This window comes from Mauremys mutica, chromosome 3, assembly GCF_020497125.1.
Source record: "Mauremys mutica isolate MM-2020 ecotype Southern chromosome 3, ASM2049712v1, whole genome shotgun sequence".
Lineage (NCBI taxonomy): Eukaryota > Metazoa > Chordata > Testudines > Geoemydidae > Mauremys > Mauremys mutica.
In genome coordinates this window covers 204,577,498-204,604,069 of record NC_059074.1, presented here as the reverse complement: position 1 = coordinate 204,604,069, position 26,572 = coordinate 204,577,498, and the positions used below count along the sequence as shown (strand labels likewise).

Sequence of the window (26,572 nt, the reverse complement as noted above, 5' to 3'; positions counted from 1 at the left end):
CTGTGGCTGGGAGGGGAGGGGTTTATAACATCATAGGTTGGAAGGGACCTCAGGAGGTCATCTAGAACAACCCCCTGCTCAAAGCAGGACTTAAAATCCCCAACTAAATCATCCCATGCCATTTTTTACAGTCACTCTTCAGACTGCATTTCAAGGGCGTGGCATGTGTTAAAATTAGATTTTACCAATAATGACACTTGTGATGGGAAATCTAGCTATAGACACATTCCTCATTCTTGGCTCATATCAGCAGTTTTGAGCAGGGAAAATGAAATACAGAGACTCTTGCTGTATTAACAAGTCTGGAAAAAACCCTCAAATTCTCTGATATTCTGGGCAAGAAATGTTAGTTTTTGATCTATATAAAAGAAGAGTTACATTCAACAAAGCCAATGTTAAATTCCTGTAATTACAAGTCAATTTAGATGGTAACCACAGAGCTGAAATTAATAAAATGTAATTTAGATAGAGTCCTTGTGTTTTTGATCAACATAACCCTATATAGCGGAGAAAGTCTGAGTCTTAACATGATGAAGTAACAAGATGAAGCATGCTAAGATCTCCAGAACAAAGAAAAAGTTCAAGTTCATAGTGTACTTTATTGTGTGACAAAGTCAACCTCTCAGCATACACACACACACACACACACAGGTTCAGTCCAGCACTAAATATTAATGCTCTCCTCCTCCACTTTTATTTTTCATCAGTACAGTCCCCCTGGTACCTGATGAAGCTGCTGAAAGGCGAGTTACTGTTTTTTAATTATTTTACACACAGGCCATTAAAATTAATCTAAAAATGTATTAATAGCTATATCAGCTAAAACATCCTTGGGCTGCAATGTATGAAAAAAATAAAGATCAGAGAGATCACATAAAAAAGGAATACAAATAAATTAAAAACTAAAAGAACTAAGTACAAAACTCCCCTTGAATATTTGTTTTGTGTAATATTTAAAAGCCTTGATCTCAAAGAGGGAAAGGAATGTAGTTACGTTTTTCCACAGTTAATTGTCACCATGATCCCGGTAATTCTTTGCTTTTTTTTGTCACTTCTTTGTTAAGTCAAAGTTATGATGCACTTGACACTGCCAACTTTTTCAGATGATCCATGAACACCTGGAGACTAACATCATCTGTTAGGATGGGAGATCCCGATTCCTACAATTATATAAAATAAATTAGTAAATAACTGTAAGAACAAAGCAAACACGGTTACCACTAGGACTGTTCTGAAAGGATGTCAGGCTTCAGTGCCCTATCCTAATTGCCTGCTAAATCAATCGCATAAGGATATATTGGGAAGAAGCTGCTTGGTAACAAAAGCAACAACATTCCATATTGTGGATTCCCAAAATAATATATAGTAATGAAATACACCGCTACCTCGAAACAACGCCACCTGATATAACACGAATTTGGATATAACGTGGTAAAGCAGTGATCCGGGGGGTGGGGCTGCACACTCCGGCGGATCAAAGCAAGTTCGATATAACATGGTTTCACCTATAACGCGGTAAGATTTTTTGGCTCCCAAGGACAGCGTTATATCGAGGTAGAGGTGTATTTATTATTATTCATGAAGCAACCTATGTATTCCTGCCCTGGAGAGTTTACATGGACAAAATAAAGGTAGAGGAAGAATGGAGAGTCACAAAATCAAGCACATTATATATTCAGATGTGGTACACTTATACCTGGTGGACTGATTCATTTATTATTAATATTTTTGCTCTATAGTATCAGAGAACTAATGTAAACCAGCTGTGATCTAATGGTATCAGACCAGTTAGTGAAGGGTAGATCAGTAAGATATTGTGGACATTTTCAAACCTGACTGCCTGAAGCTTTGGAAGTGCAGCCTAAATCAGAGTAGCTTCATTTTCAGAGTTGCTGAGCTCTGGCAGCTCCCACTGAAGTCAGCAAGAGTTGTAGGTGCTCATGACCTAACAATCAGATTACTGTTGCCACTAATTATCACATTACCTTTATTTAGGATCTTAAATTTTAAAAAAAGTTAGAAGCTTAACTTTAGACATCCAGGTTTGAAAAGGTTATCCTGAATGTGCAAGTTATTTTTGTTCATTTAATTGTTCCCTGTTAATCTAGTTTAGCTAGTATATTCTAATCAACTGATATTTATTGTAATGAACACATGATGTATGTCTAGGTTATAAAGAAAATCTGGCTCCTCAGAACTGAGTTGTACATTTCTCAGTTTTTAAATACTGTGACTATCAAAGCCAACGCCCAGCAATTCCATTGTCAGCTCCGTTGTTACACTGTCACAAAACATGACAGAATTTCAAATCATCAAGACATCAATGTCTGTGAAAGTTGCTAGCCAGGGGAGAAGCAGGAGAGGTCTAAAGCAACCCACAGGAACAAAGCAAGACATTGTTCATAGCCTAATGATATGTGATTAAAAAGCAAATAGAATGGGGGAAAATCAAAAAATGTGTGCATCTTCTATATGCACACTTCTGTCCTTCCTCCAACAGTAGTAATTCTTCCGTAACTCACCTGTCCCCACGCATAGAGGTTATTGTGAGTCTGAGAGGGGTTCACTTTAGACAAGAGGAAGCGGGCCTATAAAAAAAAATATATATACATATTACAAAAATAGTTTTTAAAATAAAGAACATCAACTCCCTCGAGACTTATCACCACAACCAGGTCACCACAGCAGTCTGGCTAGCCTTTGCTTTCAGGCCCTTGTCTAGAGAATATTTATTTCTAATTTAACTTGAACTGATGTCCCATTAAAGTTGAAATGCAATAACTATTATGGATATTACTATGGTAACCAAATGATGCAATGGTTTTCATCTCTTGATCACTGTAATAGCTAACATATGACCAATATTTTTGGACATCAGTTACTGCTGCTAACTGATGTGGCAGTTATGCCACTTTTATGGAGGTGTAATAAGCAGAGAAGGGAATAAGAGGAAGATAAAGCTAAATAGCTTCTTATTACCAGCGGCATATGGACTAAACCCATTTTTGTTGCCTTTTTTTTTTTTGGGGGGGGGGGGGGGCACAAGTATTCCCACTTGTTGCTAGTTATGAATGTTACCATAAGCTATGGAAAAGAGAATGCCACGACTAGGCTTCTAATCCAGTGTGATTCAAACAAAGTTGCACTGAATGTATTACATATCAAAACTTATCTAGCTTAGATAACAATTAATCATTTATTCTCCATGTAGTATTTGATCTGACCATTTTCTTTTTTGCGCCCTTTTATTTCAAAGGCCTGTCCCATGAACAATTTCTAAAGTACACTTTTAAAACAGACTGTTAGTGGTAAGGGCTCACAAGGAAAGATATACCTACAGGCTGTGCACTTTGAGGGTTGAATTACTGCAAAGTTATTTAGTCTACAGAATCAGCTAATTACTGAACCTAAAGCTATGAACTTGCTTCATTCAAAACAAATACACATGTGCTCCTGGATAAGGCTTTGCTGTACCTGACTGCTTCCATGTTCAGTGTTAACATAACGCGGCATTGGGAATCTAGTCTGCAATATTTCCTGGGCATCATCCAATGGGGCTTGCAGTAAATGCTTGAAGTTTTCATATTCAGGCATGTCTTGGTAGCCAGCTTTCTGCCACTGTGCAATCGTCTATTGGAGGAAAAGAGAGAAAGTAGGAGAGGAGAGAAGTCTCCATGTTACCCCTCACTTTGTAAATGTGTGTCTGCTTTAAAAGACTAGAATGTTACAGGATACAGGTTTTTATTATTTAGACAATTAGTTTGTATTTGTCTAATCCTGAATTCAAATAAAGAGCATGCTAACAAGATGAGAAACTCAGCCAAATATCTACATTTATTTCTGTAGAGCTGCAAGAGCAATTTGTTGAAAATAAAACTGAAACTAATGGTTATCAAAATATACATTTATGAGGGATATGCACAGCATTGTTAAAAATTGCTATTTCTGAGTTTAACTAAGACTTAAATACCATGGCAGTCGCCATTTTCTGGTACTGTTTATAAGGCTACAGATACCTGACAACTGCTCCACTCTCATACAAATTTACCCCTTCCCTCGACAGATTTCACCAAAACAGCTGATTGGCTCAAATTGCAACATTACAGGAAGGTGATGATTTCTTCAGACAACACTGAAAGATCTATCCTCCTGCTTGACTCAGGTGTACATACAACTCACATTCATATTAATTAGATCTGTGTGCATATCTCTCACAGAGAACGAATCTCTTAGAGAAACAGGTAGCAGATGACTGAGCCACTGCAAACTGACATGCCTTTAGAGGCAATATTGTAGGGGAATTAACACTGGTGTCGTTACACTAGCCCAAGCTTTTCAAACAGCTCATTTTACACACACAGTGATGGTGCAGGGTAACAAGAGAAAGACACATGATTTGCACTTTACCTCGCCATGGTAGATTACAATCTGGAAGAAAGTATCCATCAGCAGAATTCTGTCAGCAAGAATGCTGCTGCTGTCCAAAAGCACAGGCTGGGAAAGATAAAATGAGAATTCAGTCACTGTGATGCCCTCAGAACTGTATTAAACTTCAAGTTCAGTGCAATAGATCACTGTACTGCAGTGGTACACAACAGAATCAACAGAGTGATAATCAGTCTGAATAAGCAAATTTCAGAGCATAGCCAATGACAAGTATCGCGGAACAAATCATAAAGATACCAGCCGCTGCAGGAAATATAATGCATAGAAAAGCTATATTTCAACTATATGAGTTTGATTTGAAATGATCTTGGACAAGAATCTCACTGAAATAATATTATGGTTACTGTATGTTCACAACTTAAGGATATTTTTTAAAATTCTAGTCTTTGAAATACAAATATTTTTCTGAATAATTACTCTAAAGGCAGACCATACTACAAGCTGGACCATTTGTATAAAACAATATCATTTTGATGACTGACTAGACACCATTAAAGATTGTTCCAAAGCTCTCTGCTCAACACAGCAAGTGAATGACTTACCTCGGGTGGTCCAGAGAAAGAATAGGAATAAAGGATGGGCTGGATCATGATGAGGGACTGGGTAAGATCTTGTCTGGCAAAGTGATGACGGTAATAGGAAGATTCATCCGGGCTGTTATTAAACACTTGAAGAAATGGAGATCGTCGCAAGTGGAACATAAACTACATTTACATAGAAAGATGAATGAGAAAAGAAAAAAAAATAGATTTTTTTTTTAACATCCCTATTCACAAGTCCAGTCTGAATGTACAATAAGTTATTGTCAAAGTCTTTCCTCTAATTAACTCTTTGGAAGCTTCATCTACCAGTCATTTACACCATTTAACTACATGTCAGGGTGTTGACTTACATCACAACAAATTTAAAAATCATCAAACAATCATAATTGTGTATTTTATTGACATTTCTGCCTGTAACTGCCTTTTTCCACATTTCCATATCTATACGAAGTGGAGTCCTTACCTGGGGATACAGAGAAAATGAATCTGACAGTCTGAAGGAATTCGGATCATCCTTGTTATATTGTCCAAACTTCTGACACTGTTGGAAGGAATGCGTTTATTTCAATCTCTGGGGGTTTGTTTGTTTCACACATTCTGTATTTGTAAGAATTTTTACAGAGTAACCCAGATAAGAAGAGGAGAATACCAATGGGTAATACAGAGAAACATTACACAATGTGGTGTCTCTAAAAACTTCTCACTGCTAGAAGCCAGGACTCGATGACACAGGATGGATCACTCAATAATTAACCTGTTCGGTTCATTCCCTCAGAAGTATCTGGCATTGGCCACTGTCAGAAGATAGGATACTGACCTAGATGGACCTTTGATCTGACCCAGTATGGCCATTCTTATGTTATCACATTATTAATAAAGTCACTAATGTGTGTGGCTATTGCTGGAATAATGATTGGACTCCATCTTCACTTATATTTTAGCATGCAAATACATAACACAAGCTTAGTACAAAGGTCAGATTCAAAATAACTAAAGGAAAAAAAATTGCTCCCAAGAAATTAATGTTTTTTATTGGATCAGTTATGATCTGATAACTGGCTCTCATTTAATGCTTCGTATATTACATCACTTAAGCTTCATTATGTATGCTACAAAACACTCGTTGGCCCAATGTTCCTTGGCTCTGTGACAGCAGACTGGAAATTCTGCAGCAGCATCATTGAAAATTGATGGTTTTAATGACTGAAATATGCAAATGAACACTGCAAAGAAGTGCAGTAGCCAGCCCCTCGCATTTGTTTAGTATTCAATTCACTTTTCTTTTACTTTTACCCCACATTTTCAGTACTGGACATGCCACAGATTTTTGTGCTAACATAACATAGCTGCATTATAGGCTATGTCTACACTTTAAATGCCACAGCAACACAGCTTCAGCACTGCAGCTGGACTGCTGTAGCACTTCAGGACAGACACTTACCAGAGTGACAGGAGGGGTTCTCCCATCACTGTAGTTAATCCACCTCCCCAAGAGGCGGTAGCTAGGTTGAAAGAATAATTCTTTCATCGACCTAACACCATCTACCCAGGGACTTAGGTCGGCTTAACTCCATCACTCGGGATGTAGATTTTTCATACCCATGAGCAATGTAGCTGGGTCAGTTTAGTTTGTTAGCACAGATCAGCCCTAAAAGCTGTTGGGGCATAGCTGGAGATTTAGGCAGCTGGGACTTTTGGCCCCCGTAGAAGAGTTGGAGGCAGTCTGGAGTTGTAATATAGTCATGTGGGCTAGAGGACTCTGCTAAAATGATCAGTAGTGGAGTAGCTGATGTTTATGGGCTGGTCTACGCTGGAAACTAACATCGGCATAGCTATGTCTCTCAGGGGTGTGAAAAAACTCTATATCCCTGAGAGTTGTAGCTGTGGCTAACCCCCAGCGTACACAGCACTAAGCTGATGGAAGAATTCTTCCATTGGTCTAGGTCAGGGGCGGGCAAACTTTTTGGCCTGAGGGCTGCATCGGGTTTCGTAAATTGTATGGAGGGCCAGTTAGGGGAGGGGGTCGTGACACAGCCCTCACCTCCTATCTGCCCCCCCATCATCTCGGGACTCCTGCCCCATCCAACTCCCCGTTCCCTGATGCCCCCCCCCCCCCCAGAACTCCTGCCCCATCCACACACACACCCGTTCCCTGACCACACCTGGACCCCTGCCCCTGACTGCCCCCCACCAGCCCATCCAACCCCTCCTCTCATTCCTGACGGCTCCCCAGGACCCCTACCACCTCCAACCACCCCTTCTCCCTGGCCCCTGACTGCCCCTGGAACCCCAGTCCCTGACTGCCCCCCCATCCAACCCCCTTCCTTCCCGACTACCCCCCCCCCCGAACACCTGTCCCAATTCAACCCCCTGTTCCCCGATCCCTATCCACACCCTGACCACCGCCATGAACTCCCCTGCCCTCTATCCAACTCTCCCTGCTCCGTGCCCCTTATCGTGCTGCCTGGAGCAGCAGTGGCTGGCGGTGCTACAGCCACGCTGCCCGGCTGGAACCGGGCCATGCTGCTGCCACCACCGCACAGCACAGAGACTGGGTCAGGCTGGGCTCTGCAGCTGCGCTGCCCCCGGAGCTCACAGACCCACCGCCCAGAGCATTGCACCGGCGGCAGAGCAAGTGAGCTGAGGCTGTGGGGGAGGGAGGACAGTGCGGGAGGGGCCGGGGCTAGCCTCCCGGGCCAGGAGCTCAGGGGCTGGGCAGGACTGTCTCGGCCCGCAGGCCATACCTTGCCCACCTCTGGTCTAGGTACTACATCTCGGGGCGGTGGATAACTACAGCAATATCCTCCTCTCCCGTCCCTGCAGTGAGTGTCTACACTAAGGAGCGACGGCATGGCAGCGTTTTAGGTGTAGACAGAGCCGACGTTTACACTATTTCAGATTTAACCCACTGAGATTCGCCCATCACACTTACCAATCTGATTAGCTGCCTGTCTAGCCATCGCAGCACATCAGGTCCCTCCTCCGACTCAGCTCTGTAGACTCCCAGACGAGCCATTAGCACTGCAGCTGCTTCCTGGTCAAACGCTGCTTCAATATGTTGGAGCTGACTCTGTGCATCTGCCCAACTGATAACAGGAAAGTTAGTGCTACATACATTCATCTTTACCAAGTACAAAAACTGGCTCATGCTATAAAGGCAAAACACCCTGCGTCCAATCCACCCAGACTGCTGGAAAAATTCAGAAATACAGACTATATTAACGCTTCTGCCATCAAAGAACAATACAGTAGGGATTGGCCTATGGAGCTCACTTTCTTGCAATAGTGGTTACTCGAATGCGTCTCTGTGTATTGGAGTGCTGATACTGAGTGACAAACTGCACGGCGCCTCTGCCGCCCTGAGGTATCGGTGCATTGTGCTGCAAAACAGAGGAATAAAGTGTTACTCTCTTAAAGAATTTATAGAGTAGAGTTACAGAACAGTAAAAGAACTGCAGTGCATTATACGTCAAGCCTGAGTATAATTGCAAGCTTGGGTCCCGCTGCTCAAGAATGTCATTTTTTAGGGCTGCTGGAAAATATAGGGAGTATTAAGCAACCCCAGAGTAAGCCTGGGGGTGGCAGGTTCATTAGCTACTTTGATAACAGTTGGGCAATAAAGGATGGGAGCAGTTTATCATCCCTACAACAGTGGAAAAATAGCGCATGGAAGGAGTTGGCAGGACTGAATAAATATAACAGGTAAGGAAAAGAAAAAAGAGAAACAATAGAGTCTTTGTGCAGGGTAAAAACATTTATTATTTAGCTCTTATATAGTGTTTTTCATCAGGAGAGCAAGTAGGAGCATGAATGCAGTCTGTGTAAGACTGTTTTTTCTAGCTATGAAGCTTATTAATAGGTATCTCATATGATACAAAGGGACCATTGTAATTACTCTTCGTGGATCTACTAGGCAGGTGATGGCTACTATAGACAACACTATTCTGTAACTGTACATAAATGAGGGGAAAAAACTGGACTGACCTGATTCACCACTTCAAAATATATGGCAAGAGTTGAACTGGGATCAAGGCTACAGATTTTCCACTGACATGTACCTCCAATACCAAGTTCCTAGAGAGGGTTCAAAAGAAAGTGATGTTTTCTCTAGTGCAGGATAAGTTAAGATCACTTTAAATTCTGATCAAAGGTAAGACTCAGCATGTGCCCTCTACTAGATCTTACACCTTCTAGATACAAATTAAAGTCCAAAAATGAACCTGAAAACAAATAATTAGATGAAAGCTTTACTGTGTAACAGCTAAAGCCAGATTCACCTGTCTTCTCCAAGGACACCAGTCACCTCTTTCCACTGGTCAGCCACTCGTGGGATACATTACGGGCAGTCCTGCAGGCAGGCAGTCTGGCAGGCAGTCCGGACGGACGGACAATTCAAAGACCAAGCACGTCACCTCCACAATGCACCCAATTTCCTCTAGCCTGGGGAGATGAACCCTAAAGACACTCCCAAACCTGTCTCTCCTCCTTGACAGGACCCGGCATTGCTGTCAGACCACAGGGCCAGCCAAAAGGCTTTGCACTGCTTATTTACTTCTTTATAAAAAGATTTTCCACATCAGGGACTTACGTTTTCAGAGACGCATGGTCCTTTAGCGTTTAGGGATACGCACGGTCCAATAGCCCCTGAGATTTTCAGCTCCCTAGAAGTCTAAAATAGGGTCAGAAAAGTTTGAAAATCAAATCAGTCAAACGAAATACACATCTGAAGTGACAGAAAAATCAGCCGCTCAGCTTTAATCAGAAAAGACATTGATGATCAGAGTTTCCCAAACTGCTCTGCAGAAAGCTGGCGGGTCACATGGGGCTGCCTTCTCCTCCTCCTTTCCAGCTGCTAAGTTACATTAAAAGACAGCTAAACCACATCCACTAATTTCCCACGGCAGCTAGTGCTGCAGTTGCCACAGGGATGTTGTGCAATCACGAAGGGGAGGAAATGTAGCCCACGTGACTGTTCCTCTGAAAGCCACACTGCAATTAAAGTTTGAGAACCTCTGATCTACATAATCAGATTTCAGACAAAAAACACAAGCCCACAATTGCCTGTGGGAGTAAGAAATTCTACTTGACAAGTGTGGGCGAGTAGGGCTAAGCCATTCATCTCTGCAAAGATTAAGCTTTCCCTAAGAAAAAATACCCCCAAAAATCCATTATCTGTGAAAGTGACAAGAATCTGGTCAATTTCTTTCTCCTGCTGCCTGGGAAAGCCAAAAGCAATAGCCTGTACAGGCATGGGAGCTATTCAGAGTGAGGAGGAAAACACCAAAAATGGAGGCAGGGGAAGAGGAGAGTAGCATTAGGCCAAGCCACTCACTATTCAACAGGCTCCAGGATGGGACCAGAGAGAAATCTCCTCCCTTCCAGCAGCCCAAGGGACATGGGTGCTTCAAGTCAGTGGGGCCGTGCACCATGTGCAGGGATCTGCCTGCATGGAACAGCTTGGAGGGCTGAGGCGTTAGGTTATATACTAGGTGTCAGGATCTTAGAACTCCCTCAAGACAGGGCTGGAATTCCCTCCAAACAGGTGTGGTTTCAAAACATACACACTCTCTAAGGCTGCTGCTTCCATCACTGAGAGCCACTGGAAATTTAAAATAACTCACTAAAATGTTGCATGTTGCCAAAAAAGCTTAAGCATTCCACTGTTTATATCCTACACAGAACCAGCTATTTAACCCGTTAAATCAGAGTGCTCTTTACTGATTTCTCTCTTCATTCTGTTTAATCAGCCCTATCTCTCACCTTCACTTCTAACGTAGCACCAAACGCCATTCGGAATTCTCCATTGAAGTCTTTGCTAAACACCCGCTGGAAGGTCTGCTTGAAGAGAGAAGTGTTGAAAGAGTCCCCCATCATCATGTGACCCCTGGGAAGGGAAAATGACAAGGGAACTAAACAACAAGTAACTGGAACAGAATCACAAAGGATGTCTCTCTCCTACTCTTCACCCACCACACAGACAGATGGACACAATTTTTAAAAGATTCCATGGTGAATTGCAAAGTAAGGACCTAGCTACTGGATGGATACTGGATGGATACATTCCAGTCCTCAAATCTGAACATGCTGTCACCACTCCCAGGAGTGGGGCACAAAGGAGCAAGTTCTGAGTTAACACAAAAATGGAAAGTACAGTAAGTGTTTATGAAAGGGGTAGATTGACAGCCAGGGAGCTGTCTGTTTGGCCACAGAACAGTTCTTGCAATGGCAGTGCAGTCTTCCCCATCTGTATGCTAGAATGGAGACTGGGGAAACCTAATTCTAGGGCTGGAGGGTAGTTCTGTCTTTATCTGTTTATTTTCCAATGTATGCAGTGCACCTAACTCACAAACTACTTGATGCCCTAGCGGTGATGATGCTTGACACATTACAGAACTCCCCAACCCATGAACAACCACTAACTAAATTCCCCTCCAATTAACTCACCTCCTCAGAAAAAGCCTGAGTAAATGGATAGGGCCTAACAGTGCAGACTGAAGGTCTATCACACCAAGGAAGGAAAGGCAATTCTAGAGCTAAGAGTCTTCTATCAAAAACACATTGCTTCCAGAAAGACCAACATAGGGACTTTCCAGTTAACTGGCCCAGTTGATCTCAACTGGCAGATTAAAGAGACAGGCAGTCCCTACAATAATCCAGGTAGTGGTTGGCACCTCTGCAAATGCCACCAGCAAGGGTGCTACTCAGTGCAAATTATGATGGTGTTTGGACTGAGGATACGTGCCCACTAGGGACTGCAATGACTCTTGGCACTGGCTTCTTGACTCAGAGAGGCCAAGTATCTGTAAGAAATTACAATTCTGCTACTACCCTGAAGCAAATTCAATCCAATGCCCTAGTACCAAGCCCTCCTGGTCCCTGCAGAACATTTCATTTTATAGGACACAGTGCAAGATTAACAAGCACTTAACATTATGATCATAATGCCACTGCTCAGAATGTGACTGCTTAATCTGTTTTTCAACTCTCCCCTCTGGACTTGCTCAGTGAAATAAAATGTCTCAGTGAAATAAAATGTGTTTGTGGAAAAAGACAGCATCCAGGGTTTAGGAGTTGGTTAAAACATTAAATCACCCTTCTCTAAACAGGACATCTGCTTTGCCACTGACTGCATCAAAATTCATCCCATACAAGCTGCCCTGAAGTACGACCCTGCACTACTACAGTCAAGGGCAGCTTTGCCACTGAATACAACGGACACAAGATCAGACTGCTAATGCTTAGAATCAGAGAAATGACAACAATTGCTCACTTCCATACATTTACATCAAACTAATCGTTTCCTGTCCCACTCCTCCACCCCAAAAGACAGGGCTGAGGACATACCCAGTGAGGTTTGCACAACACTTCATCTCCAGAAGGCCAGTCTGATCGAGCGCGCAGGCATAGATATCTATGCAGTGGCCGTTGGCTGCCGTGCGATTAGCTAGAGTCTCGTAGTGCTGTGGAGACAAAGGGCACGCAGAGCTTTTAGAACATCCCAACAGGCATGTAAGGATTTCTTTGGGTTCTACAGCTGGGGCCGACGCAGGAATTTTCCCCTGGGGAAAGCATGTTCTATTTTAATGGTGACACACCACCCCTAAAGTAAGGACCCCAAATCCCAGAGCCACAATACACAACCAGCACTGCATTAGAGCTTGCTTTTCACTGCTATGACCTTTGCTACCATCTCCAAACTGCACTGTACATTCAGAGTAAATGCAGCACATTTTAACCACTTAGCTATGTGTTAAGAAGACCCAGGAGGCATTTGGAGACTGACTGGTTCTCAGCAGGAAAAGCAAACTCTCTCTTGCCGGGAGGAGAAGAGGGGTTAGGATACTCCTGGAACTGGGGGTCGGATCCTTCTGCTCTCTAAACGGCTGAGGAAGAGATGCTAAAATACCTTCTTGTTCTTGGAGAAAGAACTGTGCTGGATGCAGACTGGGACTGAGGGACTTAGCCTTTTGTTTGGGACTTGGCAGAACAAAACCTGGCTTTATACTTTGACCTAGGCAGTTGGCTGAAGAAAGCAGCATCTGTACCCCTGAGGGAGACCCAGGTCCATGCCTGGGCATAGAGGCTTCAGGGCCACGAAGAAGCAGCGTGCTTGTCACTAGTAAAGTCACACAAAGGGGTTAGTAAGGTGAAGCGCAGCTCACCAATACAGACCTAGGATTAGCTATTGGTTCCATAGGGGAAGCTTAGAGCTGTGAGCTGGTAAAACTGTGCTGCCACCACGTACACCGTGACACCCAAACTGGTTATACGCAGCAGGTCCACATCGTTTGTGCAGCAGAAGCAGTGTCTTTGCTTTAGCAGACAGCAAGACCTACCTTTGTAGCCTTTTTCATGAACCGTGCATTGTCCTTCTCTATGTCATGCCAGGAACGAATGGGTGTTTTCAGTTCATCTCCTACCACCATGCCTGGCCCTTGTGTGGGTGGCCCGCCTGTAAACAACATTATTCTGGCCCCTGTGTTTGGAAACGTGCCCTAAAATAAAATTAAAGCCCTATTTTAGAGCTGGGCAGATTAAAGGACAGCAATACTTTTAATCTACTTTTTGGGGCAAGGTCTGTGTCAACCTCTGTGTACAGCACCTAGCACATCAGGGGGCTGATTCTGATGGAGGTGTTTGGGTGCTCCCTTCATAAATAATTCCTTCCTTCTTGACATGGAATACTGGGGACTGACACATTGCTGTCAATTTCTAAACACAGGGCAGGTCAGATTTCATGTTCCCACTCCAGGAAGCAGGACTGTATCTGCTCCCATCTTACCCCCTGTGCCTCAGGTGATCTATGCACAAAACCAGTGTATAATTCCAGAGATGTGGTGAGGCCCTGATGCATCTGAAAGCCAAATATTGGTTGTAAATATCTCTGAGATTCCTGAATGCCCTCATACAAAGCATCTTTCAAATATTATTTAAGCATAACTATCCTCAGCATCACACTCCAGGAGGCATCAAGTTGGGTCATTTTCCCATAACAAAGTTGAATAGGTATTTCAAAAGTTAAGGGATGTGACAAACTACACTCATGTCTGATATGCAGGGCCCTACCAAATTCACAGCCATGAAAAACACATCCTCTCCTCTCTGGCTGTGAAGTAAGGGTGGCAATCCCACGACCTACAGTAGCCTTGCATCCCACCCCCACCCTGACCACCTTTTGGGTGAGGACCCCCATGGTTACAACACCCTGAAATTTAAAACCGCTGGCCATGAAATTGACCAAAACGGACTGTGAATTTGGTAGGCCCTACTGATATGCAATCAGGCCACAGACCAAGTCTTTCAAATACTGAGATATACTGACCAAGCACAGCATAACCCCATAATATTTTAATTTACCAGGTAATCTCACATTAAGAGTGAATTAAGATTACCTCCAATAAACCAACAGCAATTGACAAAGCTACTCCAGTTGATCGCAAGGGTCGCTTTCCCTGAGTCACTGGCCAAGGGTCCCTCTGTAGTTCCCCAAGAAGATCTGTCAGGTTCATGTCAATCTTGTGTACAGGCTGCAGGAACCTGCAAGAATTCAAAATGAACAATTATAAATCCTATTGGTTTGGTCTTTGCTGCCAAAAACTGCATCAAAGTAATGCGCCTCTTACACCTGAAGTTGTCAAAAAAACAGACAAGCACAAATAAACAATTTGATCAGAGCAAGATATAAAGAGCACATAGGATGAGGACTTGGAAAAGCTACTCCACCAAAATGTATAGGAGAGCTGGCCACAGAACGAGAGCTTTAGGAGTGAATGAGTGACAGAGAGCACATGAGCTGGGACCCAATACAGGGAAACACAATTTAATCTGGAAACAAACTCCCGCTGTTTTCTAATCATTCAGTCTCTGCTTACACTCTAAGTACCGTATATACTAGTTCAGAAGCCGAATATTTTTGGTAAAAAAAGGACGCATCAGAGAGCAGGGATTGGCTTATAAATGGGTCTACACCAAAATTTGAAGATTTTAAACTCTATGAAATCATTGAATTGAGTATCTAATACATTGTCGTTTTGTTTACCTGGAGCATCTGCAGGCACGGAGCCCCTCAGCTCCCTGTGGCCGCGGTTCGCTGTTCCCAGAGTGCCACTTCCCGCAGCTCCCATTGGCTGGGAACGGCAAACCGCGGACACTGGGAGCTGAGGGGCTCCGTGCCTATGAACGCTCCAGGTAAAGAAAACATCCAGGCCCACTAGCGGTTTACCCTAACGGGCCAGGAGCCAAAGTTTGCCAACCCCTGAAATATAGGGTCGACTTATGAAAGGGTCATACAGTTTTTGCTATTTTTACCTAACCATCTTGGGGGCGGGAGGGCGGGGCTTATAAACGAACAGGCTAATGAACGGAAATCCAGCCTGGATGGTGCTATTTTTGGAGTCTGTAAGAAACAAACACTATGAAAGCTCTATAGGCTGCTCCGATAAACCCCATCAATATAGATCTACAATTGTAAACAAGTTATTGCAGTTAGAGAACTCAAGCCATCTTACAAAGGATTCCCTTTATGAAACCTGCATTAGGGGCTTGGGTCCTACAGGTCATAATGTGAACATGGGCTCTGTCCTGCCCTTCTGGGATAGTGTGTTTCGCCGAGCCACTTACCTGCTTGAAATAGGTGGCTGTTCCTGAGGCTGAAGAGGTCTTCCCTGCTGAACAGGTACCACAGGCCTTGTAAGACCCAGCATATCCTATGGGACAGAGGGAGGTGGTGGGAAGGATAAACTTGTTGACTTATAATTTACTATCTAGCTACCGTTCCTAGATACTTATCTAGCCCCCCTTCCCCTAGTATCTAACTGCTTCACAATCTTTAATGTATTTATCCTCATACACCTCAGTTTGCTATCCTCCCCATTTAACAGACAGGGGAAACCAAGGCACAGACAGGTTAAGTGACTTGCCCAAGGCCACACAGGAAGTCTACAGCAGGGCAGGAAATCGAACCCAGGTCTCCCTAAGGTTAGTGCCCTAATCACTGGACCATCCTTCCTATTTGCTCTCTACAAGCCAAGAGTTTGAAAAGGGTGGAATATGATAAGAGCCCTAAATGGAATTACATGTTGGATTAAGTGTAGGAAGAGAAGGCAGATCATACCTGTATTTGCTTAGCTGTCAGGTCCTTGGTCCCTCTGAAAACATAGCTCTTGGAGATTCCTTCGCAGCTCAGTTCATGAACCTGGACCATTCTACCAAATGTGATCAGCCCCACCAGTGCCTCTGGAGGCAGCAGACTCAAGGACATCTGCAGGGATTCCTTCAATGCTTGCAAGTCTTCCTCTTCCAGACATGTGTCAACAACATAAAGGAAGATCAGTGGGGTTGGAGAACCTCTCTGTTGTGGAAAGAAAAAGGTTCACTATGAATCTGTATATGCTCTCAGTGACACACGCTGCCCATCCTCCTTGGGCTGGGAATTATCATAATGAAACAAAATATTTTAATCAAAATGGTTATAGAAATAAGAAAACTCTTATGTCTTTCACTCACAAATATCTATTTAAAGTCAGCAAGTTAAAATATCTTGTTTTGGGAATATCACAGGGGTCCTCCTGAACCATAGAGGACAGCAACAACAGATCCACAACTGGATCAGCAAAAGATGGTCACCATTTCTCATGACTGGAGGCATCAAGAACAAAGCACAATGCAGGCAGGACAAAGACCTGGGAGACACTTATCTCTCCATTGACTTATTTGAACTATGAAATTGGTTTTAGAGATCCACTGCTCAGTGGGCTGGCAGGATTGGGCCACAGTCTATAACCACAAGACTAAGGGCTTGTCTACACACAGATTAACTCTGAAATGGGTTAAACTAAACCAGAACAAGGCACTCTTGTCCTGGAATAAGAGTGTCTGCATATGGAGTTATTCAGGAACAGCTATTGCAGAATAGCTACTCTGGTCAATTTCCAAGTGTAGACAAACACTTACAATATGGCTTGTATGGCGTCTATTTAATTAAAATAGAGAACCTGGATGCTAAATGTAAGGAACTGTATCCATTTCCACTCTCCAGTCTTCACATTAAAGTTGTATATACAGATTTTAGAGGAAAGCTATTTAAATTAAAAAGCTAAAAGTGAATGGTTTAACCCAAGAGATCAGACAACCAACAGGGGGTTTAAACTGTGCTTAATTAATCTAAAGACCAACTGCACTTTGCTCATGAAAACACTTTATTCAAGTTACTTTGAATAATTTTACAACATACATATGTGTTTCAAATGTTTTCTGAGAATCCCAAGATTGACCATGATCCACTTACCTGCACTATGTATTCGATTGTAGAAAACTGAGGCATAAGTTCTGCTGGTTGATTTATTTCGGATATGCCTGCATATGCTGGAGGGAACTGAAAATGAGAAGCAAGGATTAGAACAAGCAAGTTAACTGTGCAGGTTATTTGAAGAAATGTACAACAGCAGGGATATCTCCTGCATTATGAAGGCTGGATGATGTACAAGGGAGGAAAGCTTTCAAATTCAAGTACGTGTTGCTCAATTGCTTATTTCCTGGTATAGCAGCAAACTCTTTTATCTGAATAAAATGCAACATTAGTTCTTCACTGCTTTTCATCATGAATGGATAGCAGTGGTGGTTAGCGGCATGTGTATAGGTCTGAAGTACAATTCAATTAGAAAGCAACTGAGAATAGTTTAGTCAGATGATACACAGTGTTTCTGACAGCAGACATCCACTTCCAGCACAGCAAGTTTCATACTCAGAAAAACAAAAGACAATGATGAGCGCTGGCCTCAACATGCACAAAGAATATGATGTAAATGTAAGGCACAAAAATAACCACAGATCTGCTGCCTATAGCACATGCGCTGGCAAACAGCCACTGCAAAACTGAACCAAGATTAGAAGAGATGACATTCCACTGCTTTCACATCACACTGATTAAAAAGAATGCTGAACTGGGTGCACAAAGAGAAAGCGACCAGGGGGAAGGGTCTCATTAGCAGAGATTTCTGCTTATTTTACTACCCTTCGCTAGAGAATGCTATCAACTGAATACTCAATGAAGAGAGAATGAAGTGGATAGAGAAGATAATGAGAAAATGAAGCACTTTCCCAACCTACCTGGTTTCTCTGAAAACAGAAGTTACAGGCCCAGAGCTTGGCATGATAATCAACTTGACTGTAAGAAAGGAAAGGTGGGACATTTAGTACAAAGGTATCAATTTTACAGCCAAACACCTACCAGACTTTACAGCTGAGATGAAAGAAAATAAAAATACTCAATATATGTTCTTAATTTTAATGACCGAGTTAAAGGGCCTCAGATTCACAGATTTTAAAGCCAGAAGGAACCAGTAGATCTAGTCTGACTTTCTGTATAACACAGACCACAGCATGTCATCCACTTATCCCTATATTGAGCCCAATAACTTGCGTCTGACTACAGCATAGCTGCCAGAAAGACAACCAAGTTTGATCTGAAGACCTCAAGAGAACATAAAGCATCTATTTCAGAAAGGCATCACCATTTCCCTCGGTAGTTTATTCCAATGGTTAATCACTCTCTCTGTTAAAGATCTGTGCCTTACTTCTAATTTGAATTTGTCTGACTTCAGCTTCCAGCCACTGGTTCCTGTTCTGCCTTTCTCCACTAGTTTAAAGAGCCGTTTAGTACCCAGTGGAGGTACTTACATCGGAATAAAGTCACCTCTCAATTTTCAGACTGTGTTTTGGGGTTGGTGTTTTTGCTCCCTATCAGCTAGTTAACAGATGCCACAAGTCAGTGGAATATTACTATCATTTATTTGTATTGCAGTAGGACCTAGGGCCCACAGTCTTGGAGCAGGACCTTAACGTGCAAGGGATGTACAAACAAAATGATGGTTCCCGGCTCCAAAAAGCTTGGCCCCCCTAGCCCCTGTAATTTTACAGTGTGAAGGCTAGCGCAGTAACACTTGGATGTACTCTCCTTCCTATAGCCTCTCTTTACAATCACACTTCCCGTTGATCTCATTGGCAACACCTTCCTCCCAATACTTGTCAGCAGACATGCACGTCCATAAGAGCATCATGGGAGTATGAGAACACAGAAAGTGTTTCCTCCCCTAAAATAAAAGCACACCCACAAACAAAACCTTTCTACTTACATCAAACCTCACCTACATCCAGGAGGACTACAGCATTGATTCAAATTCCCACTTTGCCACCAAAAGCACAGAGATCAGTCTCTTCAGACATTCCCGGTCCTAATTAATATGTAGAGCCCTGCAAATGCGCAGATAACTGCTTTATATCCACATCCACAGATGTGGATATCTGTGGACCAGTTTTGCAGATTGTGGCTTGGATGCAGAGACAAATTTTGTATCTTGGCAGGGCTCTACTAATATGCCCATCACTGCAGCCTCTAGGCGTCAAGCATGATTGTCATTTAGTTTAAGTTGCATAGCACTAACATTACACAAGGTCAATGTCTCAATGATTATAACATAGCTATTTACACATCAGTGCTGGTTTTCCTTTAACAGCTACCCCCTGACCTCGGATAATCATTTGCGTCTGCACCCCATTTTTGCTTCCTTCTCATTCTGACAGCCCTGACTAAGAGACTGACGTTCTTTACTTATCATTAAGTGCACAAGTGTTTTAAAAATTCCAGGACACCTAATTTGAATGGTCTCTTGGGACAGGCCCTGGACTGAGAGACGGGGAAGAAAAGTGATGGAGATCAGAAAAAACAGATTTCCCTCCAGTGTTAACATTCGTAGGTTAGAGTGAAGTCAAAAATTCATACCAAAGCGGGCTGAGCACTGCTTTGCAAGTCTGCCTGCTACAAAGCACTGGTTCATATTGTACAGGCGGCAGGTCTAGACGTTCTTTCAGGGGAGTCAATAGACAGGCCAAGGGTACGACCATTCTTGTAGCCTCCAACCTGCTGGAAGGCCACACATTCCAGCTGAAACGCACCCCGTCTCGTTCTTCATTTTGCTGAATGAACTCCAGATACGTCGCCATGGAATCTTCAAGGTTCTGAAAGAAAGGACAACCAATATGACACAGGTTCATTCAGGAACCACTCACTCCAGCAACAGAACGACAAGGGAGCATATCACTTGGCAGATAAACACAAGACAACAAGATTCCAGCCCTAAAGAGAATACTATCAAAAGCCTGAATCTCTACAAAGATGTAAAAGCAGCAAAGAATCCTGTGGCACCTTATAGACTAACAGACGTTTTGCAGCATGAGCTTTCGTGGGTGAATACCCACTTCTTCTTGCATCCGAAGAAGTGGGTATTCACCCACGAAAGCTCATGCTGCAAAATGTCTGTTAGTCTATAAGGTGCCACAGGATTCTTTGCTGCTTTTACAGAACCAGACTAACACGGCTACCCCTCTGATACTCTACAAAGATGGACACCCATCAGTGGGACTACTCACATGAGTAAGTTAGACCCATACACAAGCCACTGCAGGATCAGGCCCTACATGATAAAATTAGTCAATCCCACAATAAAGTAAGCCAGTATGAGTACATTCACACCTATGAAGCTCCCCCAGTGCTCTGGCCAAGCTACCAAACAAACATTTAGGAGCCAACTGAAATCAGCAGATCCCAAAGGCCACAGGCAGACCTCCCCCTCACAACAAGATTACTCCCCATTAACCATGAGCATCTCTTTGCGGTAAACACTCCAATTCCCCAACTCTGTTGCCGAGCTCAGCCCCACAGATTCCAGACCACTGGTGCTCAACCCACTTACTACTGTGGGCCACATATGCAGCTCTGTGTTATGTGGGCCGCATCCACACAGTACAGTAACTCCTCACTTAAAGTCGTCCCGATTAATGTTGTTTCGTTGTTATGTTGCTGATCAATTAGGGAACATGTTAGTTTAAAGTTGTGCAATGCTCCCTTCTAGCATCATTTGGCAGCCGCTTGCTTTGTCCACTGCTTGCAGGAAGAGCAACCCATCGTAGCTAGCTGGTGGGGGCTTGGAACCAGGGTGTACCAGCAGCCCCCACATCAGCTCTCCGCTCCCCTAAGCTCCCTGTGCTGCAGCCCCCTAGCAGGCTAGCAATCGGCAGTTCAGCTGTCCCTCCCCACACTGCCATGTGCTGCTCCTGCCCTCTGCCTTGGAGCTGCTCCCAGAGACTCCTGCTTGCTGTGCAGCGGAAAAAGGGGAGGTGGGCTAACGTCAGGGTGTCCCCCCGCCCCTGCACCCCGCCTACCCCTTCTCCATATAGAGCAGGAAGCAGACACGGACAGAGACAGACAGAGAGAGCTTGGGACAGCGGCTGCTGTCTCAACTTCCTGATCCACTTAAAAAGACAATGCACTTAAGAGTGGGTCAGCTTACTTAAAGGGGCAGTGTGCAGCTCTCGCTCTCTCTCCTACACACAAGTGTGTGTCTGTCTCTGCCTGCTATGCTGTCTCCCCTCCCTCCTGTTCGTGCTGCCTTGATGAGAGGCTACATTAACAAGTGTTAACACTTGAGGTTTCCCTGGAACCTAACCCCCGCCCCCCCCCCATTTACATTAATTCTTATGGGGAAATTGGATTCGCTTAACATCGTTTTGCTTAAAGTCGCATTTTTCAGGAACAGAACTACAACGTTAAGCGAGTTACTGTATATATACTACCGGTATGGCCCTGAGAATGTCATGTGGGCCACAGCTGCGTGCTGATTGGGCCACAAGCCACCCCATGGAAGGCTTGGAGAAAACTGGTCAAGCTTGCAATACAGCCTGAAAGTCACCAAATGAAAATGTGGGTGGACAAAAGGAAGAAGCAAGTTGTAGAACACAGGACCCTTCACAGAGGACATCTTGCTGCCAACCCTCCCCCGTTTGTAGCAGGAAAGGGAGCGGTTAGCCTGAGCACTTCAGATGATCGCTGCTCTGTGGCAGCATGTGACGAAAGCCCTAAATAGTTTGGGGTCTTTTCAAAGTAGAAATGTAAGGTGGTGTTTCACCTGGAAATCACTGGTTGCCATGCAGATCATGGAGTGTCGTGTAACATGATCCCTATGTGAAATCCCCCCCGAGATACGGGCGCCGGGCAGCCACATTCTGCACCGGCTGCAATTTCTGAAGGGTTGCAAGGAGCAGACCCATGTAAAGTGCATTGCAATAATCGATCCTATAGGTGACACAGGCATGGCTAATCAGGCCCAAGTCTGTATCCAAAAGGAAAAGGACACAACATCCTCACCAAGGGCAGGTAAGAAATACATTTGACCACCACTGCTGTCTGGGACTCCAGTAGCAGTGGTGGAGATAAAAAGATCCTCAGGTGCCCTTACAAACCAACCACAGACACAACCATTAAGCAGAGGTGCAGACAGAAGACATCCCCTGTGTAAGCATTCTCTCAGTCACAGCTGAGGGTCAGTCACCCTAATGTGAATCCATGTCCCAATCTCTGTCAGCGACTAATTTGTCTGATCACATCTTACAGAGGACATAGCATGGAAAGAGAGCTGAGTTCCTTTAGCATACTGAAGAAATCATCATTCCCGCTGCCTTACCAAACTCTCTAGCAGCACCACATACACACTGAACAAGACATGACAAGACAAAACCCTGGGGAACCCCATATGAGAGCACCTTCCTGACACATAAGGAACTGCCCACAATCCTTGATACATCCCAGAAAATACAGACCCACTCAAAAGCAAGACCATATCAGTTCCTGTTAGGATCCATATGCATGTTAATGGTCAATGGCCCAACACTGTAGCATTTAATTTCAGAAAAGGGAACTACATAAAAATGAGGAGGTTAGTTAAACAGAAATTAAAAGGTATAGCACCAAAAGTAAAATCCCTGCAAGCTGCATGGAAACTTTTTAAAGACACCATAATAGAGGCTCAATTTAAATGTATGCCCTAAATTAAAAAACCTAGTAAGAGAACCAAAAAAAGAGCCACCGTGGCTAAACAACAAAGTAAAAGAAGCAGTGAGAGGCAAAAAGGCATCCTTTAAAAAGTTGAAGTTAAATCCTAATGAGGAAAATAGAAAGGAGCATAAACACTGGCTAATGAAGTGTAAAAATATAATTAGGAAGGCCAAAAAAGAATCTGAAGAACAGCTAGCCAAAGACTCAAAAAGTAATAAAAAAAAAAAAAAAAAAGTAAGTATATCAGAAGCAGGAAGCCTGCTAAACAACCAGTGGGGCCACTGGACAATCGAGATGCTAAAGGAGCATTCAAGGATGATAAGGCAATTGCGGAGAAACTAAATAAATTCTTTCCTTCACGGTTGAGGATGTGACGAGGCATCCTCAAACCCACTATACAGTACTACTTCCCCTCAGTGCTCAACACTCCCATCCCCAAGGTTCAGAGCTCTATCCCGTGAGCCACTCAGCTGCATCTAAACGTCATGACACCCTCACCAGTGCCTCTATACTGAGCAGAGCCTGTGAGTCAGATAGGCAGGCTGACAGCATCACAAAACAGGAGCTGACGGAATTGACTAATCCGGACGTAAAGAAGTTAGCTTATCCTGGGTTAACAGAGGAACGCCTTGCCTCTTTACTTTTAAATGTGGCCTGTATCCAAGATGTTAACAAAAGATCTCTGTGAAGTTTGTTGGACTGTGGGTGTAGCTAGAGAGTGAGAAGATCAGGGCAACATTTTAAAAAAAATGGTGAAATTTCAGCTGTTTCCTCTGCAAAAGAGAGTAAAGGTTTACCAAAAATAACACAGAAAATGCAAGTGAGGCAGGGCCCCTCACACCAACCCATATTGGGGGAGATTGCTCCATTCCCTTCCAAACAGTGATATGGGGACTCCCACGCCAACCCCATACTGGGGGAGACTCCCCCATCCCACTCCAACACCAACACAGTGACCTCACACCAATCCCCACCCAGAGTGGAAAAATTAATGATGTGGGGAGATCCTTGTCCCTCTTTCACTGCCCACAACAGTGGCCCAGGGGATCCTCCCCCCATTCTCTGAGCCCTAGGGTTGCCACCTCCAAAGTACAAAAACACCACAATATTCAGAATGATCCTGAGCCCATCAAGCTGGGCAGCTGGCAGCGTGTACCGAACACCCGGATAGATTCCCGGGGCAGTGACCTCAGAAAAGGGATGATATTGGGGAACGTGGACAGGCAGAGCAGCCCTACTCAGCTCCCAGATCGTAGAGGAGATGGCCCCAAAAGCAACAGTGGGGCCCTTTCCCCTCCTACAGTGGCCTGGGGAAACTGACCCCATCCGCCACTAGTGGGGACTGCCTCTTCTGGCGGGGGGGGACCTCCTCACACCTTCGCCCACTGGGGGGGGACCCTCTCCCCTGACCCGGGGGACCCCCCCTCGACCCATCCCCGACTGGCAGGACCCCCTTCCCCATCCCTTACTGGAGGGGGACCCCCTCCCCTGACCCTGGAGACCACCCTCGCCCCATCCCCTACTGGCGGGACCACCTCACTTGATCCCCTACTGGCGGGGACCCCCCTCGCCCCATCCCCCACTGGGGGGACCCCCTCCCACACCATCGCCCACTGGAGGGGGACCCCCATCCCCCATTGGCCCGGGGGGAGCCGTCGCCCTCTCCCGGGAAACCCTCCCGCACTGGGGGACCCCCTCTCCCATCTCCTCCCCAGCCTCAGCACAGGGGGCCCTGGCGGGACCTGCCCTCCCGTCGCCCCCCGAGCACCCACCTGCCCGCGGGGCTGTAGCTCTGCCGGCTCCGCTTGGCAGCGCCCGACGATCCCTGTCCCGGCAGCGCCCGCGCCCGAAAGGCCAGCTCAGCGGCGGGGCTGCCCGCCAACGAGATGGCGGCGCGAGCGCCTCGCCGGCTACGTTGCCCTTTCCCAACATGGCGGCACCATGGCCTGGATGCTGTCGCCATCTCGGCTAAGGGCACCCGCGCCTCGTTACGGGCTTCCGCCCACATCCGATATGGCGGGCGGGCGGCCGGAGCGAGGCTCCCGGTAGTGGGCGGGCTCTTGCGGGGTTAGCGCTGACTCGCCCTTCGAGTGGGCGCTGGCGGGTGGGGGTGGAGCGGGGGATGGGCAGCTGTGAGTCCTGGTGATGGGGGCATCCCACCCCAGCCAGCTGTCTCTGCCCTGGGCATGGGTGCGACTCCCCGAGCCACCTCGCCCCCCTGAGGTGGAGCCCACACGGCAAACGTGCTCACCACCCCACCCCACCCTGCCACTGCCGAGGGGGCCTGCGTCCGGGCACAAACCATCACCCCACTAGGGTGACCAGACAGCAAATGTGAAAAATCGGGACATGGGGGGGGGGGGGTAATAGGAGCCTATTAAAGTGACCATACGTACTGGTTTTACCAGTACAGGACTGGTTTTTTGAACGCTGGTCTGGTTAGTCATGAGATGTAACCAGTACAGTTTAGGACTACAAAATCAAAAATTGTTAATTTATCAAAAGATTGAGTACATCAAATCAATCCTTGATAAACCAGCCTAAATCAATTTTATTAATTTATCCTAGTTTTAGTTTTATTTTACACGACGGTTCTCGTCGTTGGATCTCGGCAATACTCGGCATTCAGCACACGCACTCTCACTATATTGTGGCCGCGGCGACTCTTCGATAATACTCCCGCGCATTACATACAGCCCGACCGTGGGAACTCGATGATGACATCATCACACAGAGCCCGTCAAAATCGACCAATTTTAAATGTCCTGGTTTTAAATTTGAAAAAAATGGTCACCTTACCTTTGTAAGAAAAAGACCACAAAATTGGGACTGTTCCTATAAAATCAGGACATCTGGTCACCCTACCCCAGACTCAGAGTGGCTATACCATTAGGCTAACACCATCTCTAACACATTCAACTTAGTGCTCTCATCAAAGAACTCAGGCTATGGCTACACTTGCACTTCAAAGCGCTGCCGCAGCAGCGCTTTGAAGCGCTAAGTGTAGTCAAAGCGCCAGTGCTGGGAGAGAGCTCTCCCAGCGCTGTCCGTACTCCACCTCCCTGTGGGGAATAACGTACAGCGCTGGGGCTTTGACAGCGCTGGGGCTTTGACCACACTGGCGCTTTGCAGCGCTGGAGAGGGTGTGTTTTCACACCCTGCTGCAGCGCTGCAAATTTGCAAGTGTAGCCAAGGCCTCAGAATTACCCTACAACTTGCAACCTTAACTTTGACATTCCAACCCATTCTATTTAATCATCTAAAGACAATTATAACCATTAAGACAATCTTTGCACCTTTCACATACAGTACAGCAGAGAACCCAAAGGCTGATTACATTCTCAAATTTTCTTATCTTATGAAAAATACAAGCCTGTACTATATGATATATTTACACTATGTCTTTCAAAAATTACATCAGCTATCCAATACATACTGCTAAACAAAACCATACACAACCATTACTGAAATGTATGCATACACATTTAGGTATATTGATAATATTATCTACTGAAAAAAATAATAGTATTTTGCGTTGCATTAGTGTCTGTGGACCAGGACGGCCCCCATTGTGCTAGGCCCTGTATAAACATCCAACAAAAAGATGGAAATAAAATTAACAAGAAGAAGAAATCTGTGTAGCTTGAAAGTTTGTCTCTCTCGCCAACAGAAGTTGTTCCATAAAAGGTGTTACCTC

At 44.7% G+C, this 26,572-nt stretch overlaps 1 protein-coding gene across 1 annotated transcript; it reads right to left on the bottom strand.

Moving 5' to 3' along the window:
• Window positions 1–579: 579 nt before the first annotated feature.
• SEC23B (SEC23 homolog B, COPII coat complex component) lies at window positions 580–24,762 on the bottom strand. Its single transcript, XM_045011384.1, has 20 exons — window positions 24,648–24,762; window positions 19,768–20,003; window positions 18,096–18,153; window positions 17,275–17,361; window positions 16,102–16,338; window positions 15,609–15,694; window positions 14,381–14,525; window positions 13,325–13,483; window positions 12,333–12,448; window positions 10,749–10,872; window positions 9,577–9,657; window positions 8,973–9,062; window positions 8,262–8,368; window positions 7,921–8,074; window positions 5,452–5,529; window positions 4,989–5,150; window positions 4,408–4,494; window positions 3,475–3,630; window positions 2,523–2,588; window positions 580–1,160 (listed from the first exon to the last, which is right to left on the bottom strand). Exons 2-20 carry the CDS (start codon window positions 19,986–19,988, stop codon window positions 1,071–1,073), a joined length of 2,304 nt encoding a protein of 767 aa, XP_044867319.1. The 5' UTR covers window positions 19,989–20,003; window positions 24,648–24,762; the 3' UTR covers window positions 580–1,070.
• Window positions 24,763–26,572: the final 1,810 nt, after the last annotated feature.

Bases quoted from the DNA above. Each gene is read 5' to 3' on its own strand.
- SEC23B (XM_045011384.1), bottom strand. From the start codon at position 19,988: ATGGCGACGTATCTGGAGTTCATTCAGCAAAATGAAGAACGAGACGGG. The intron at 12,449-13,324 runs GTAGGTCTTGCT...TTGTCTCCACAG, and splicing joins TCATGAAAAAGGCTACAAAG to CACTACGAGACTCTAGCTAA. The intron at 5,151-5,451 runs GTAAGGACTCCA...ATGTAAATGTAG, and splicing joins CATTTTCTCTGTATCCCCAG to TTTATGTTCCACTTGCGACG.